This window comes from Diaphorina citri, unplaced genomic scaffold (genome assembly GCF_000475195.1).
Source record: "Diaphorina citri unplaced genomic scaffold, Diaci psyllid genome assembly version 1.1 scaffold1461, whole genome shotgun sequence".
Lineage (NCBI taxonomy): Eukaryota > Metazoa > Arthropoda > Insecta > Hemiptera > Psyllidae > Diaphorina > Diaphorina citri.
Genome location: NW_007378887.1, coordinates 16,648 through 35,521, shown reverse-complemented (window position 1 = coordinate 35,521; position 18,874 = coordinate 16,648). Strand labels below are relative to the sequence as shown.

General features: G+C 39.6%; 1 protein-coding gene across 1 annotated transcript in view; it reads right to left on the bottom strand.

The window, feature by feature from the left end:
• LOC113470240 overlaps positions 1-18,338 on the bottom strand; it is a 22,502-nt gene extending 4,164 nt beyond the window's left edge. Inside the window, exons 1-14 of the mRNA XM_026828520.1 lie at positions 18,150-18,338; positions 16,225-16,397; positions 13,131-13,328; positions 12,031-12,375; positions 10,468-10,638; positions 10,151-10,348; positions 8,588-8,785; positions 7,003-7,122; positions 6,263-6,460; positions 5,770-5,901; positions 4,099-4,407; positions 3,358-3,555; positions 2,652-2,783; positions 584-854 (exon numbers count right to left, since the gene is read on the bottom strand). Of these exons, the coding sequence (XP_026684321.1) occupies positions 584-854; positions 2,652-2,783; positions 3,358-3,555; positions 4,099-4,407; positions 5,770-5,901; positions 6,263-6,460; positions 7,003-7,122; positions 8,588-8,785; positions 10,151-10,348; positions 10,468-10,638; positions 12,031-12,375; positions 13,131-13,328; positions 16,225-16,397; positions 18,150-18,331 (2,825 nt within the window). The 5' untranslated portion in view covers positions 18,332-18,338. The remainder of the gene's footprint in view (positions 1-583; positions 855-2,651; positions 2,784-3,357; positions 3,556-4,098; positions 4,408-5,769; positions 5,902-6,262; positions 6,461-7,002; positions 7,123-8,587; positions 8,786-10,150; positions 10,349-10,467; positions 10,639-12,030; positions 12,376-13,130; positions 13,329-16,224; positions 16,398-18,149) is intronic.
• Positions 18,339-18,874: the final 536 nt, after the last annotated feature.

Below are 18,874 nucleotides of genomic sequence, written 5' to 3'. Positions count from 1 at the left end.
GTTTCTTTACAAAAAAAAAAAAAAAAAAAAAAAAAAAAAAAAAAAACTGAAACATGTAAAGAGTGGAAAATTGCATTCAAAGGATCTATTTATAAGGAGAAAAAGAAAAGAGGAAGAAGAATTTAAATAAAAGAAGTAAACAATATGTAGAGAGTAAATGAGTTATAAGAAAAAAGAACTACTCTTTTAAGTGATCTACTCAGTCAACGATTTACATCTTATACCAAAGTTGAAGAGCGAGTTACATGTTCAAGTATCTGACTCACTGAGTAGTCCATTGAAAAGAGCAGTTCTTTGTAAATAATAACAATAACTCAGTAACTCACTCATTCATTCACCTACTCGCTCACTCACTCACTTATTCACTCTTTACTCATTTGTGGCAACACTTACTGACATTGACTCAGTAGGTAGTTCACTAAAAGAGATGATTACCTTACTGAGTCGCATACAGATCTGAATACTCTCCACAACGGTTCTGAGTGACTTAACTCACTAACTCACTCACTCTTCTCGTCAAAACACTTACTGAGTCGCATACAGATCTGAATACTCTCCACAACGGTTGAGTGACTTAACTCACTCACTCTTCTCGTCAAAACACTTACTGAGTCGCATACAGATCTGAATACTCTCCACGACGGCTCTGAGTGACTCGTTCTTCTCATCAATGGATCGCATCAAACTGACTTGATTATTGAAGTAATGAATCCGAGATGAAGTCAGTATGAGATCTTTAACTTCTGAGTTGTTGCCCCTCAGTACCAGTTTCATGTAGAGACGTTTAGATTTGGTGTGTAGGGCAGTATTGGGACTGTTGACGGGAGTGTTTGTGGTGGACTTGTTCAGTGGTCCTGAGAAAAGTAAGGAATAGGAAATTGAAAAAAAAAAAAAGTATTGGGACTGTTGACGGGGGTGTTTGTGGTGGACTTGTTCAGTGGTCCTGAGAAATAGAACAGAACATTAGTTTCATGTAGAGACGTTTAGATTTGGTGTGTAGGGCAGTATTGGGACTGTTGACAGGGGTATTTGTAGTGGACTTGTTCAGTGGTCCTGAAAAAGGGTAGGGAATAGGAAATTGAAGAAAAAAAAACTAACAATTTTGTTCAAGTTCTTTGATCTGTAGCAGTAATCTGCAGCATACTAAGGAAAAGAAATAGATAAAACATGGGTCTCTAAAGGTATGTTTACCGATTGTGAAATATGTGCCAACAATCATCAACATCAGATAAAGCGTTCCGGAGTTACCGGATAACAAGCACATAAAAACTATAAAATTCGTAAAAGAAGAAACACTTTTTTCTTCACAAGAGGCACTTTTTTTTTTTTAGAATGTATCTTTCAAGGGGATCGATGTAATCGACTTATACATTTTCTCTTCTTTATAAAAACTTTCGCCAATTACTTTCAATCTTAACAGAATATGAATGTGAAAGCCCTGAGACACTCCTGTTGGAACACGAGCCACCCCTTTTGGAAGATTTCCTCCAAATAAATTTTATTTATGAGTAAAAAGGAAAGGGATTTTATTATTATTTTTTTTCATAAAAAAAAACATCTCCAGAAAACATCACACTAGGGAACCCCTGCTCCATCTTCCAAGTTCAAACTTCTGGCCTTGTACCGGCTCCCTCGCAGCCTCAGGGACACTGCCCGTATAATCGCTATTTGGACCTTAGTTTTTATCCACCCTGATAACTGGCTGATGCACTTATTCCATTTTACACTTAGTGTTGAGGCTATTCTTTTCAGGAAGGATGTGAACTCAAGATGTAACGCACCATCAACCGAACAAATAAGTGGAGAAAAAGAGCCCCGAATATCTTCAACCGCCCTGTCATATTTAGTATGTTTCTCCGTGGCATGAGCTTTAGAAGTAGTTGTCCACTCTTGGGATTCGTAGGAAGGAGCGTCAGCGTTGATTACGCGATTATCAAAAAACGCAGCCTTTCCAGATTCCCAAATACCATTGACTTTGATATCAGTTATCAAAGCACCTCCATTAGGACCAGCTTCACGAACAACTGGTTCGATAGTCACACCATTATAGGCGAGGCCAGCTAATGCAGCACACTCATCACGCATTATTTGAATTTTGGGGGCCCCGCGCTTTGAGGACTTACACTAGATATTATGGGTTTTTTCTAAAAAAAAAAATCGCCTGCGGCGCTGAAAAATTTACTTTTGGTGAGCCTGGATTTCTCAAGATTGTGGACCAAAATTTTTAAAAATTTCGCCTGCGGCGCTCTAATTTATTTTGCTCACTTTGGCGTTCAGCTAAAATTAGGATAAGAAAATATCTAGCAAAATTTTCAAAAATTTCGCCTGCGGCACTCTATTTTATTTTGCTCACTTTAGCGTTCAGCGAAAATTAGGATAAGAAAATATCTACGAATTAGGTACGTCAAAAATTAACTTGTGACAAAGCATGAGGCACATATCTACCTACTTTTTGAAAAATTTCGCCTGCGGCGCTGAAAATTTTAAATTCGATCAGCCCAAACTGGGGGCCCCGCGCCTTTGAAACTGCCCCGGGCCCCGCGGGGGGCTAATCCGGCCCTGTTTCTCCGTGGCATGAGCTTTAGAATGAATAAATTTTATTTTCTTTAAATGAAAAATATAAAATTAAATTTCAAAACGAGGTAACTCACCCAAATAAAGGCCCACAATGGTCTTCAGTGGCACGCACACCATCAGCTTCATACTGTCCAAATGAACATTGTACTCTGCTATCTTCAGCATATCCTTCGTCAGGATTAGGATTCGATCAAAGTCCTCCCCACCTATGACATAACATAATAGAATAGAATATACCTTGTTTATACTGCCGAAATGAGACTGAAAAGTCCCTTTACTCCCGCAGTCTAAACAAGGTCTCATGTAATTGGTACAGAATAAATTCACAAACTATAACCACAAACATATACCATGATTCCATGATATACCTAAAGAAGAGTTCCTGAAAAGTGCAAAAGTACTTAAAGAGGAACATGATGATGTTGATATTGATGTCATTATACATAAAAATAATCTTATTATTATTAACTCCACTTGTCTGGCTGGGTGACGTTAAACAGAGAGTATACCAGCCTGAATTCCCCTTGCTAAAGAAATAGCAAAGGTTGAGTGCGAAGGGCATCCACTCGTAAAATTTCCAGCCAAAACCAAATGTCAGCCTAAAGCAAGTACCCTAGTTAGGGTTGATTGAGAGGCTGACGAAAAACGCCGACCCCGTCTATACACGGGAAAAGGCGACGAAAAAGAAGAAAAACTCCCTTTTCGATGATTGAAAATTCTCCCATTAGTGAAAACTCTCATTAAGTCATTGGCCAAATCCACCATTACTCTTATTCTTACCTCCACTGCCTTGTTCCTCCCAAGCTATCAAAGGCCAAGCATTAATCACATGCTCTTGGTCCGTAAGCATGAGTCGCTTACAATCCTCTATCAGGGTTTTAATGTGCAGGACGGCATTAGGATCTTCTTCTTCCGAATTGTCGACGTCGTCATCATCTTCGTCGTCGGAAATGGCGCCGTCCGTGTTCTCTATTTCGCCTGAAACGAAAGAAAAGAAAAGGAATTCTATTGTGTTAAGCATAGACAACGAAGAAAATGGACAGATGACATCAAGGAATGGACCAACATCAAAACATATGGGGAGTGCAAAAGAATGGCAGAGAATAGAGAAGAATGGAGGAATGTCATTAGAAGAATCTGAGCAACCTTCGGCTGCGAAGACGCAACAACAATGATTGAATGAAGCATAAATGTTTGTCACAAATGTCGTTCCCCGCTTAATACACTACGCTAAATTTTATGACTTGACAGGGTTGCGAACCACCACTCTCCAGATCCAAAGTCCACCGCCCTAAGCACTGCAGCGCTGAGGTTTGTTTAGTTCCGCAAATGTAGTAGAAAGTCGAGTAGTTGGTCTGAAGTCACGTCAACGGGAAACTGTTACAAAAAGGAGCTGTCACAATCGAACAGTGACCAGTATTATAGGTAGAGTATGGTCTTGTTTCATTCAAAATCGAAGTAGTCAAACATCTTAAACAACTCTGATTTTTGACTACTTCAAAAAGTGGTTTTGAATATTACTAGTGCTGGTACCAGGGTTACTTTTGATAGTGTTACTGCTGTCAGGGAGGATATTGACATTGTGACTGCCGTCTTCGGCAATTTGGACATTCTTGTTGTTATTAGTTTGCACATAACCGCTATTTCTGTCGTGTATATGTTCATCAGCTTGCCTCGTGATGGAAGACGGAACGTTGGTGGTTGATAGTGTTACTGCTGTCAGGGAGGATATTGACATTGTGACTGCCGTCTTCGCCAATTTGGACATTCTTGTTGTTATTAGTTTGCATATAACCGCTATTTCTGCCGTGTATATGTTCATCAGCTTGCCTCGTGATGGAAGACGGAACGTTGGTGATTTGTGGAGATTCATGGAGGTTGGTTTGTTGGAGATTAGAGGTTGCTTGGAGGGAGATTGCAAGGTCAACAGTTGTACTGTTGTTGAGATCAGGTTGGTTGGAGGGAGTGGAATGTTCATCTGAAAGGTAATAATAACAGTAGTGCTTATTTATACTGCTCGCATAGGACTGAAAAGTCCCTTTACTCCAGCAGTAGGCTACCAGTATTACTGCGGCCAAATTCTCAAATTATATTGAGGATAAAATTCCATATCTCGGCTGGGATTGAACCCAAGCCCTCCTGTTTACCAAGCAAGCGTATTGAACACTACACCACCGAGGCAGGTAATGCAAGAAATATTTCATTTCAAAACTGACATCTCGGGAGATTGCAAGGTCAACAGTTGTACTGTTGTTGAGATCAGGTTGGTTGGAGGGAGTGGAATGTTCATCTGAAAGGTAATAATAACAATAGTGCTTATTTATACTGCTCGCATAGAACTGAAAAGTCCCTTTACTCCAGCAGTAGGCTACTACTATTACTGTGGCCAGATTCTCAAATTATATTGAGGATAAAATTCCATACCTCGGCTGGGATTGAGCCCAAGCCCTCCTCCCTCCTGTTTACCAGGCGAGCGTATTGAACACTACACCACCGAGGCAGGTAATGCAAGACATCTTGTGATGTTTGCCCCCATGACACAGTACTTCAAATATAATTTCTTGACATTATGAAATTTATTGCTGGATCTATTTTCTTTAATGATTTGATTCACTTTTTTTTTTTGCTTCCCGATTTTGAAAATTTGGACCGATTGCAATACTTTCATTACTAGTATAGCTCCGCTATACTGTAGTAATAGAAAGTAAAAAAGTTTTGGAAATTCTCTTCTGATCTGTCTCAGCAATCTGCAGCATACAGTTAAGGATAAGAAATAGAAAAAAATATGGATCTCTAAAGTTATGTTTACTCGGGAATTAAAGGTATGTATACCCATAATGAAATCTGTGCCAACATCATCTTCGGAAAAAGCGTTCGATTAACAGACAAATAAAAAAACAAAGTAAATGTAAATTCGTCGAATATAGAGGTCCCTTATTTTTCTCTTCAAAAAAAAGGACGATTTTTTTTTTCTTTTCAAAGTAACTTTTGAGAGGGTTGGTTGATGTAATCAACGTGCTTGTACATTTTCTATTATTTTCAAAGTCTTTCGCCCATTACTTTCAAGCCTTTGAACTGAATATGAAAGCCCTGTGACACTCCTGTTGGAGCACGGGCCACCCCCTTTTCAAGGATATTTATTTTCTTTTAAACGCAAAATGTAAAATTGAATTTCAAAACGAGGTAACTTACCCAAATAAAGGCCCACAATGGTCTTCAGTGGCACACAGACCATCAGCTTCATGCTGTCCAAATGAACATTGTACTCCGCGATCTTCAGCATATCCTTCGTCAGGATTAGGATTCGATCAAAGTCCTCCCCACCTATAACATAACAAATACCAGTGGGTATCACACTAGGCTTAAGCTCCGGAGGTCCCGGGTTCGATTCCCGGCGGGGTCGAAGTTTTTTCGGCTCTGTGCTTGGAGTCCGGGGTGCACTCAGCCTCGTGATGACAAGTGAGTAGCTTTAATCAAGTAGCGACGAGTGGCGACATTATAAGTCAAAGAAACAAGCGATGATAAATACGATGATTGAGTAAATGAAAGACTTGTAATACTGTGACACCCACAAAGTTATGTAGAGGCTCAAAACGAGGTAACTCACCCAAATAAAGGCCTTCACCACAAATAATTTCTGATGATCCTTTTTACACAAAAAAAAACCTTAACAATAAGTAATTACCTCCACTGCCTTGTTCCTCCCAAGCTATCAAAGGCCAAGCATTAATCACATGCTCTTGATCCGTAAGCATGAGTCGTTTACAATCCTCTATCAGGGTTTTAATATGCAGGACGGCATTAGGATCTTCTTCTTCCGAATTATCGACGTCGTCATCATCTTCGTCGTCGGAAATCGCGCCGTCCGTGTTCTCGATTTCACCTGAAACGAAAGAAAAGAAAAGAATTCTAATTGTGTTAAGCATAAATGTTTAATGTTTAATAATAATGAAGTTTATTTTATATCACATTAACAATAAAATGTTCTTTTGGAATAAATCCCTTTAAGTACTAGAGTACTTTTAGGGAGCCTAGTTAGTTTGGTTGGTAGCGCGTTCGCCTTGTAAGCGCTAGGCCGCGGGTTCGATTTCCGCCCGGGGCGGATTTTATCATAAACAGATAAGGTTCGTTCTCGGACCGACTGGCTTTGGCCTATCCTGTCTTCCTTCTCTCTTCGATTTCGGGACGATAAGACCTTAGCAGTTGCGGTTCCCTCCATCAAACCTCTGTTGTAAGCGCTAGGCCGCGGGTTCGATTTCCGCCCGGGGCGGATTTTATCATAAACAGATAAGGTTCGTTCTCGGACCGACTGGCTTTCTCCTATCCTGTCTTCCTTCTCTCTTCGATTTCGGAACGATAAGACCTTAGCAGTTGCGGTTCCCTCCATCAAACCTCTCTAAAACAAAAGAAAAGTTTCAAACTTACCCATGGATAGATTTTCATCAATTAGAATATCATTGAGATCAAGTTCTTCGGTTGCTTCTATGCTGACATTGCTTCGGATGATACCTATGTTTGGAATGTACGATTCTACAGCTTCTTTGCCTGCAAACAATAAGGAATAATTCTCTGTGAAACAAACAAAAATCTCTCCTCTCTCTTTCCTTAAGAAAATTAAAAAAAAACCTTACCCGGCTTCAAAAGGCCTAATCGGGCCTAAAATCTAAATTTTCCTTACATGTTGGACATTTCTGCCAAACTTCATTAAAACTGACAAACCGTTCAGAGAATAGAGAAGAATGGAGGAATGTCATTAGAAGAATCTGAGCAACCTTCGGCTACGAAGACGCAACAACAATGAATGAATGAAGCATAAATGTTTGTCACAAATGTCGTTCCCCGCTTAATACACGACGCTAAATTGTATGACTTGACAGGGATGCGAACCACCACCCTCCAGATCCAAAGTCCACCGCCCTAAGCACTGCACCACTGAGGTTTGTTTGGTTCCACAAATGTAGTAGAAAGTCGAGTAGTTGGTCGGAAGTCACGTCAATGGGAAACTGTTACAAAAAGGAGCTGTCACAATCGAACAGTGACCAGTAGGTATTATAGATAGGGTTAGGTTAAACACAAAAAGGAGCTTTCACAATTTGAGCAGTGACAAGTGTTATTATAGGATGGGGTTGAACACAAAATGCAGTATTCTTTTTCATTGTCAAGGTTTTTGAATAATTACCGAAAGACGTGTAGTGTTCACACCAGATTTTTTTTCTTTTTTTAAGAGATTTCATAGAGGGAACTGTAACAACGGAGGCCTTAAGAAGGAGAACAGGGTAGAAAGCCAGCCGTTCCGAGAACGAACCTTATCTGTTTTCTGTTTAGGATAAAGTTCGCCCTAGGATGGAATCCAACCCGTGACCCAACGCTTACAAGGCAGGAGCCCTACTTTCCAAGCTAATTAGACTGGCCTTAGACTAAAGGGAAATATAGTATTGGGATATGTTACGGGTATATTTGCTAAAAAATTGTATGACTGGCCAATATTCTCTTTAGTTTTTTATGACGTAGGTGTTAAAAAAATCCAAAACTGAGGTTTATATTGGCTTTTTTTACCCTATACTAGTACATGGGGTTGGTAGCTCAGTTGATAGAGCAGTGGAATTTAGATAGGTCAAGTAAGTAAGTACCATCACAAAGTGGTTTGCACCCTCAGTGTAGTTAGGGACCAACCCCAATATTTTTATTTTATTTTTTTTTTTCTTTCAGTTTTTTACACAATATTGTGAAAATAAAAGTTGGAAAAACCTCCAAGAATACGACTTGGGCGGTTGAATCAACATGTTTGGGTTTACTATAACCTGTAAAATATTCTGGATTAGGTATTTCCTATTGCTTCTCTATTGATCCAGCATTTCATGGGGGAATGAATATAAGCAAAGTATTTTTCTTGTAGCAATAAAACAACTGCTACATTAGACACATGTGGTCTGTGTCGTAGCACGTCCATTCCTTAGTATGTCCCTCGTCAGATCGACGACAAAAAAAAACCTTAACAATAAGTAATTACCTCCACTGCCTTGTTCCTCCCAAGCTATCAAAGGCCAAGCATTAATCACATGCTCTTGATCCGTAAGCATGAGTCGTTTACAATCCTCTATCAGGGTTTTAATATGCAGGACGGCATTAGGATCTTCTTCTTCCGAATTATCGACGTCGTCATCATCTTCGTCGTCGGAAATCGCGCCGTCCGTGTTCTCGATTTCACCTGAAACGAAAGAAAAGAAAAGAATTCTAATTGTGTTAAGCATAAATGTTTAATGTTTAATTCTATTGTGTTAAGCATAGACAACGAAGAAAATGGACAGATGACATCAAGGAATGGACCAACATCAACACATATGGGGAGTGCAAAAGAACGGCAGAGAATAGAGAAGAATGGAGGAATGTCATTAGAAGAATCTGAGCAACCTTCGGCTACGAAGACGCAACAACAATGAATGAATGAAGCATAAATGTTTGTCACAAATGTCGTTCCCCGCTTAATACACGACGCTAAATTGTATGACTTGACAGGGATGCGAACCACCACCCTCCAGATCCAAAGTCCACCGCCCTAAGCACTGCACCACTGAGGTTTGTTTGGTTCCACAAATGTAGTAGAAAGTCGAGTAGTTGGTCGGAAGTCACGTCAATGGGAAACTGTTACAAAAAGGAGCTGTCACAATCGAACAGTGACCAGTAGGTATTATAGATAGGGTTAGGTTAAACACAAAAAGGAGCTTTCACAATTTGAGCAGTGACAAGTGTTATTATAAGATGGGGTTGAACACAAAATGCAGTATTCTTTTTCATTGTCAAGGTTTTTGAATAATTACCAAAAGACTTGTAGTGTTCACACCAGATTTTTTTTTCTTTTTTAAGAGATTTGATAGAGGGAACTGTAACAACGGAGGCCCTAAGAAGGAGAACAGGGTGGAAAGCCAGCCGTTCCGAGAACGAACCTTATCTGTTTTCTGTTTAGGATAAAGTTCGCCCTAGGCTGGAATCCAACCCGTGACCCAACGCTTACAAGGCAGGAGAACAACAATAACAACAATAACAACAATAACAACAATAACAACAATAACAACAATAACAACAATAACAACAATAACAACAATAACAACAATAACAACAATAACAACAATAACAACAATAACAACAATAACAACAATAACAACAATAACAACAATAACAACAATAACAACAATAACAACAATAACAACAATAACAACAATAACAACAATAACAACAATAACAACAATAACAACAATAACAACAATAACAACAATAACAATAACAATAACGATAACAATAACAATAACAATAACAATAACAATAACAATAACAATAACAATAACAATAACAATAACAATAACAATAACAATAACTAATCACGATCGAATAAACTACGGACTAAAAAATTCCCGGAGGGACGGGCCCAGCTTGTTTGATAAATAAAAAACTACTTTTTGGTAAATATAATCACGATCGAATAAACTACGGACTAAAAAATTCCCGGAGGGACGGGCCCAGCTTGTTTGATAAATAAAAAACTACTTTTTGGTAAGAACTATAATTTCTTTCTCACCTCGACAGTACTCGTGGAAATCAAAGCTGACATACACTAGCTGTTCGTTGTTCAAACTGAGTACATGCTGAGTGTAGGCATTGTATATGATAGACTCTTTACCCATATGTTCCACTAGATTCACAATGATCACTTTATCATATAGCGAGAGTTGTTCTTCAAAGTGCTTCTCGAAGGCTTGCTGGTTTTCCGCGAAATCTGAGGGGAAAATAGTTATTATTGTAAATACATAATAATCTCGCATAGGACTGAAAAGTCCCTTTTCTCCAGCAGTAGGCTACTACTATTATTGTGGTCAAATCCGTGAAAATCAAAGCTGACATACACTAGCTGTTCGTTGTTCAAACTGAGTACATGCTGAGTGTAGGCATTGTATATGATAGACTCTTTGCCCATCTGTTCCACTAGATTCACAATGATCACTTTATCATAGAGGGAGAGTTGTTCTTCAAAGTGCTTCTCGAAGGCTTGCTGGTTTTCCGCGAAATCTGAGGGGAAAATAGTTATTATTGTAAATACATAGTGTTGATAAAGTCTTTCCCATGGGGTCGGTTTCTCGAGAATCGCTTAGAATATGAAACGCAAACGTGTATATCAGTCGCGCTAGAGCAGGAAAAATGAGGACCAACGGAATTTTTCTTTTTCTTCTACGACTTCTAGATACCGAGATAAATCGATTTAAAAAATGCCGGTAAATCGTGAACTTTGACGTCACGGCATACGCTCCTGTACGCGATGACGATAATTCATTACTCCCGCTTCGTTTGTTTGTGCGCAAGCGTTTCTGCGCAGTTTGACGTGAAATCTGACGTCACAACTTTTTGAACTTTTTCATTAGAACGGCAATTAAAAATTGAATTTTCGACCTTTTAAAGTTACTTTTTCAGAATTTTGACCTCAGATTTGGATTTTTCACTACTTTTTACGTAGGAATCGACCATTTATTAATAATTTTTACCCATTTGCAACTGCTCCATTATCTCGGAGGGTAGCGTGTGCCTTGTAAGCGCTAGGTCGCGATTCCCGCCTGGGTCTGATTTTATCCTAAACGGATAAGGTTCGTTCCCGGAATGTCTAGCTTTCTTCTGTCCTGTGTTTCCTTCTCTCTTCACTTTTGGAACGAAAAGACTGCCGTTGTTACATATCCCTCTATCAAACCTCCTAAAAAAATTAGTAGCCTATTGCTGATTGCTGGGGTAATGCCTAATCTTCAGTCCTATTTCAGAAGTATAAAAAAGAAACTCAATTAATATTATTATTCGTGGACCGTTGTCGATCGTTCGATGTGGATAGACGTCCGGTCAACTATGTGTGGACACATCTTAAGACTATTACTACTGAGACTTAAGACTATAAGACTATTGGTAGACGCGGTCAAGTCCAGATGAGGGCTCTCAAGTTTCCTAATTTCCATCACGTCGGGGTCACCAATTTAGCCAACACCTAAGAGCAGCCTAAGACGCGTTTCGTTCTTATTTGAACTCATCAGTTAGACAAAGCTCTCAGGTGCTGGTCAGAAGAAAAATCAAGGTTTACTTGGCATCTCCACTAATTTTCCTCATGTTGCATATTGCATACCCAGATAAATACACGGCATTCACACAAATTGTAAGAAGATAAAATTGGACCCATTCACTTGCCTTGGCCTTTTCCTGCTTATACGGGGTCGGACTGTAGGAGCTTATGGTCAGCCTGTTCTAGTCAGCTCTATCTTCCCATTTGCCAAACCCTGTTAACATTTTCTGTCGTAGGCCGTAGTATAATAAACTCTTCCCCCCCACCTTGTAATCACCTATTCAGCAGAACAGTAAAATTACCTACTTACCTTCAGGCGAGACAATACCAAGTTTCTTCAGCTGTTTAATCAGCACAGTCTTAGCTAGAGCTGTCTGTACGACATTGGTTCGGTCTAGACAATCTATACAGTTGATGCGAAATATGGCTTTCTGTACGATTGACGCAAAATATGGCTATTCTATACAACCATATCTTACCTTCAGGCGAGACAATACCAAGTTTCTTCAACTGTTTAATCAGCACCGTCTTAGCTAGAGCTGTCTGTACGACATTGGTTCGGTCTAGACAATCTATACAGTTGACGCGAAATATGGCTTTCTGTTGACAAATGAGGCCTTGTTTATCTTTCCAGCTGTAGCCCATATCTTGGAATATGGACTCTTGTTTGAGCTTGTCTGTGAGGAGGGACACACGCTCGAAATGCATGCCTAGAACAAAAGGGAATGATAAATATGTAATTTATAAGGAAAAGCTAGTGTGAACGTCACACGGCTAACTAGGTACTACATTACATTACATAAAAAATAATAATAATAAAAAAAAATCGGTGGTTACAAGACAAAGAAACTAAAAATTGGACCAAATAATGAAAATGTTAAAATAACTGCTTGCAAACATGTAGTTCATCAAGGGGGCCTGAAACCATTTCTGTAGCAAGGGAAATTTCAGGCTGTTTAAGGTCCCCCAGTCAGCCTAGTTAGCTTAGTTGGTAGTGCGTCTGCCTTGTAAGCGCTAGGCCGCGGGTTCGATTCCCGCCCGGGGCGGATTTTATCCTGATGGGATAATGTTCGTTCTCGGAACGGCTGGCTTTCTCCTATCCTGTCTTCCTTCTCTCTTCGATTTCGGGACGATAAGACAACAGCAGTTACAGTTCCCTCTGTCAAACCTCTTAAAAAAAATAAAAACATATAGTTCCCCAATCAATACACCTTAAGGCGCTAGGTCACGGGTTCCGATTCCCACATTTTATATTCTAAAGAAATGAGCTTCTGTCTGTCTTCTATCCTGTTCTTCTTTCTTCGATTTCGGGACAATAAAACCTCCGTTGTCGCAGTATCAATATCAAACGTCTTTTTTTTTTATTTTTTATTCTCTTTTGTATATATGTATATAGATTTTATTTATTTATTTATTCTTTAAAGAAAAAACTACTTTTTTGTGAGAACTATAATTTCTTTCTCACCTCGACAGTACTCGTGAAAATCAAAGCTGACATACACTAGCTGTTCGTTGTTCAAACTGAGTACATGCTGAGTGTAGGCATTGTATATGATGGACTCTTTACCCATATGTTCCACTAGATTCACAATGATCACTTTATCATAAAGCGAGAGTTGTTCTTCAAAGTGCTTCTCGAAGGCTTGCTGGTTTTCCGCGAAATCTGAGGAGAAAATAGTTATTATTGTAAATACAAAAAAGGAGTCAAAAAAAAAAAAAAAAAAAAAAAAAAAAAAAAAAAAAAATCATGCATAAAGGAGATTTATCTAAAAAAAAGAAGCAAGTTCTAAATCTAAATGTAAAAGTGTACAGAGTGTACACACTCCCATGCTGAAACGAAAACAAGTTTGAGAGTTTGATAGATGACTCAGTGCTATGCTATGTTGAGTCATAAAATTAGTGATCAGAGTAAAATTAGTCAGAGTGTACAGATGACAGGGTCATTCCACCATAACAGTTTGTCCATACTTGATAAATTTGACAAACATGTTTGTTTAAGTAACACATCAAAGAAATTTGGTCTAAAGATTTTGGGTGCATTTGTAGGAAATTCCATACCTCGGCTGGGATTGAACCCACGCCCTCCTGTTTACCAGGCGAGCGCCTTGACCACTACACCACCGAGGCAGGATACATAGTGTTTATAAAGTCTTTCCCACGGGGTCGGTTTCTCGAGAATCGCTTAGAATATGAAACGCAAACGTGTAATAATTAAGAGTTGGAAAAGCTCAATAGATTAGTTGCGCTTACTTGGATGATGTTTCAACTTACTTACTTCTATGAAGGATTACTGAGGTTGGTACTTACTTTCTGAAGGATTACTGAGGTTAGTACTTACTTTCTGAAGGATTACTGAGGTTAAAAGTCTTTCCCACGGGGTCGGTTTCTCGAGAATCGCTTAGAATATGAAACGCAAACGTGTAATAATTAAGAGTTGGAAAAGCTCAATTAGCTTGGAGGGTAGCGTGTGCCTTGTACGCGCTAGGTCGCGATTCCCGCCTGGGTCTGATTTTATCCTAAACGGATATGGTTCGTTCCCGGAACGTCTAGCTTTCTTCTGTCCTGTCTTCCCTTCTCTCTTCGCTTTTGGAACGAAAAGACTGCCGTTGTTACATATCCCTCTATCAAACCTCTTAAAAAATTAGTAGCCTATTGCTGGGGTAATGCCTACTCTTCAGTCCCATTTCAGAAGTATAAAAAAGAAACTGAATTAATATTATTATTCGTGGACCGTTGTCGATCGTTATGAATCGATGTGGATCGACGTCCGGTCCACTATGTGTGGACACATCTCTCAGAATAATAATAAACATAGAAGGAAGGTTTAGGACTAAAACGAAAGACACTTTTCAAATCTGTAATTCACTGCTGTTATATATCAGCTGATTTGGTACCAGTGCCGGACCATGAATAATTTCCTGGGTAGGATGATTTTTACAGAAATTTTGAAACATTATTTCTGCTTTTTTACGAAACTTTTACTTTTAACAACTTCTAGGTAAATTCGATGGGTATCTTATCTTATTTATCCATTATTGACTTTAAAAATTAATAAAACCATTCAGAAATCGGAGGAAATTGAAAATACAGACCGGGACTGCAAAATGTAAACAAAGATTTCAATAATTTTCAGAAAATTTCCACCAATGAGAGAAGAATTTAGTCAGCTGACTAAACAAATTTGGTTAGTTAGCTGTTCGTGAACTGTCCTTCGACCTTGATATGTAAAAAGACCCAAACCTTCCTTCTATGTTTATTATTGTTCTGAGACACATCTTAAGACTATTACTACTAAGGTTGGTACTTACTTCTATGAAGGATAGGGGCAGGTCTATATTTGATCCCCGGCTGGGACCAGAACAAAGGTACCGAACCTCTGACTTGGACAAAACTAACAGCATGACTCTTGTATGAGATTATCTGTTCCGTTTCTACGTAGTTGGCACAATGGCCTTCCGGATTCAGCCCACGGCGCTTGTATCTGAAACATTCGTTCATGATTAAGAAGGTTCCGGTTTCGATTCCGACCATCGATAAAAATTTGAACTAGCATAGCTTAAAAGGAGACCAGATATTGTTTCTGGGCGTCCAAAAGGGTTTACACCCCAATCCTTCTAACACCGCGAGATAGGTGAGGGTACCATGCCTATCTCACAGACACGGAACTAAGTAAGTACGACTGAAAAACGAATTACATCGAGGTGTTCTCGTGTTGACCCAGCACCTTAGTGGGAAGTATTGTGTCTCTTCTCGTTCATCTAATGAGAGACATCGTAGAAGCTTAACCCATCCTTTAGGGCTGTCCAGCCCCTACACCTAAGCCCCAGTTTGGGCTTTTTGTGTATGAAAATGAGAGACATACTACAGGATGGAGAGTTGGACATGCTACTACATAGACCACTCAGTGTAGCAGTTGTTTCTTTGATAAGAAATAAAAATCTGGTGTGAACATCACACAACTTTCCTTATCCTATTGAATGGTGCTTATTTGGGTGTTCTGTTGTAACATTTACAATATCTCTCACCGTTTAGTCTATATAGCTGAAAACCGCCAACCGCAGCACCTATTTTAACCAAACGTTTTGTGTTGCATCCTTGTTACATTTGTGAACTACATACCAAATTTCAAGACTTTAGCTTATACCGTTCCCGAGATATTAATAATTTCCTTGGGTAGGATGATTTTTACAGAAATTTTGAAACATTATTTCTGCTTTTTTACGAAACTTTTACTTTTAACAACTTCTAGGTAAATTCGATGGGTATCTTATCTTATTTATCCATTATTGACTTTAAAAATTAATAAAACCATTCAGAAATCGGAGGAAATTGAAAATACAGACCGGGACTGCAAAATGTAAACAAAGATTTCAATAATTTTCAGAAAATTTCCACCAATGAGAGAAGAATTTAGTCAGCTGACTAAACAAATTTGGTTAGTTAGCTGTTCGTGAACTGTCCTTCGACCTTGATATGTAAAAAGACCCAAACCTTCCTTCTATGTTTATTATTGTTCTGAGACACATCTTAAGACTATTACTACTAAGGTTGGTACTTACTTCTATGAAGGATAGGGGCAGGTCTATATTTGATCCCCGGCTGGGACCAGAACAAAGGTACCGAACCTCTGACTTGGACAAAACTAACAGCATGACTCTTGTATGAGATTATCTGTTCCGTTTCTACGTAGTTGGCACAATGGCCTTCCGGATTCAGCCCACGGCGCTTGTATCTGAAACATTCGTTCATGATTAAGAAGGTTCCGGGTTCGATTCCGACCATCGACAAAAATTTGAACTAGCATAGCTTAGGTTTCTACGTAGTTGGCACAATGGCCTTCCGGATTCAGCCCACGGCGCTTGTATCTGAAACATTCGTTCATGATTAAGAAGGTTCCGGTTTCGATTCCGACCATCGATAAAAATTTGAACTAGCATAGCTTAAAAGGAGACCAAGCGGTAAAATGCCGCCAAGCGTTGCACCGGTCTTAACCAAAAGTTTCGTGTCGCATCCTCGTCACATTTGAAAGATATATACCAAATTTCAAGTCTCTAGCCATAGCTTAAAAGGAGACCAGATATTGTTTCTGGGCGTCCAAAAGGGTTTACACCCCAATCCTTCTAACACCGCGAGATAGGTGAGGGTACCATGCCTATCTCACAGACACGGAACTAAGTAAGTACGACTGAAAAACGAATTACATCGAGGTGTTCTCGTGTTGACCCAGCACCTTAGTGGGAAGTATTGTGTCTCTTCTCGTTCATCTAATGAGAGACATCGTAGAAGCTTAACCCATCCTTTAGGGCTGTCCAGCCCATACACCTAAGCCTCAGATTGGGCTTTTTGTGTTTGAATATGAGAGACATACTACAGGATGGAAAGTTGGACATGTTAATACATAGACCACTCAGTGTAGCAGTTGTTTCTTTGATACGAAATAAAAAGGACAGTGAAACAAACCTCCAAGAATACGACTTGGGCGGTTGAATCAACATGTTTGGGTTTACTATAACCTGTAAAATATTCTGGATTAGGTATTTCCTAGTGCTTCTCTATTGATCCAGCATTTCATGGGGGAGTATAAGCAAAGTATTTTTCTTGTAGCAATGAAACAACTGCTACATTAGACACATGTGGTCTGTGTCGTAGCACGTCCATTCCTTAGTATGTCCCTCGTCAGATCGACAAGAAGAGACAAACCGCCAAAAAACGGTCGAAACCCGCCAAAAAGCGGTCAAAATACCGCCAACCGCAGCACCTATTTTAACCAAACGTAAAATAGGATAAGGAAAGTAAAAAGGACAGTGAAATAACAAGTGTGTTTTTGTCGGTGGTGGGATTCGAACCCGGGACCTTCTGCACTTACCACACATGATATCAATGCAGGACTGTCTCATATTATCTTTGAATCGGCTCAGATAGTATCTATTAGCCGAGGTCATGCCATCTTTCATAAGGCCGGATAGCTTCCTATCTCCCGTCCGGGTGAAATCGCCTTTGAGGGCCGCTGTGCCGGCGTACTGCTTGCTGATGATGTCGCCGTTGTTCGCCCACATCACTTGGAACTTGGAGTTCATGTCTTTGGGAAGGTCACCTGAGATAAGCAACAGCAAGAAGTTAAAATGAAATAAAATCGGAAGGTCGTAAGGTATTTATTGTTTTAATTATTCAGGACCAGAGTATGTATGGAAGTGTTATTTATAATGTCGCCGTTGTTCGCCCACATCACTTGGAACTTGGAGTTCATGTCTTTGGGAAGGTCACCTGAGATAAGCAACAGCAAGAAGTTAACATGAAATAAAATCGGAAGGTCGTAAGGTATTTATTATTTTAATTATTCAGGACCAGAGTATGTATGGAAGTGTTGGCACTAAAATCTGACCATCGAAAATTTGACCCGATTACATTACTTTCCTTCCTATAGGATAAGGAAAGTAAAAAGGACAGTGAAAAAACAAGTTAGTGTGTTTCTACCTCTACTTACCTAGTGCCAGCACGGAATCTGCTTCGTCTACTAATCAGTATCAAGCTCAGGTCTAGTTTATAGATGGGAGCTATTTCAACATAGCCCTGGATAATCGGATTGACCCAGGCCCGGGAATAATCGTTCCCTATTTGAATTATATCGGACAGCATGTGTTTGTTCCAGAAGAATCGATCGTCCATTGCGCCACCTGGCGGTAAAAAATGCAAGTGAATGAAGAAATGAAGAAGTTTAAGCAACCTCCGAGGCCCTTATCTGTTCCGTTTCTACGTAGTTGGCGCAATGGCCTTCCGGATTCAGCCCACGGCGCTTGTATCTGAAACATTCGTTCATGATTAAAAAGGTTCGGGGTTCGATTCCGACCATCGACAAAAATTTGAACTAGCATAGCTTAGAACGAGACCAGATATTGTTTCTGGGCGTCCAAAAGGGTTTACGCCCCAATCCTTCTAACACCGCGAGATAGGTGAGGGTACCATGCCTATCTCACAGACACGGAACTAAGCAAGTACGACTGAAAAACGAATTACATTGAGGTGTTCTCGTGTTGACCCAGCACCTTAGTGGGAAGTATTGTGTCTCTTCTCGTTCATCTAATGAGACATCGTAGAAGCTTAACCCATCCTTTAGGGCTGTCCAGCCCCTACATCTAAGCCTCAGTTTGGGCTTTTTGTGTATGAAAATGAGAGACATACTACAGGATGGAGAGTTGGACATGCTACTAC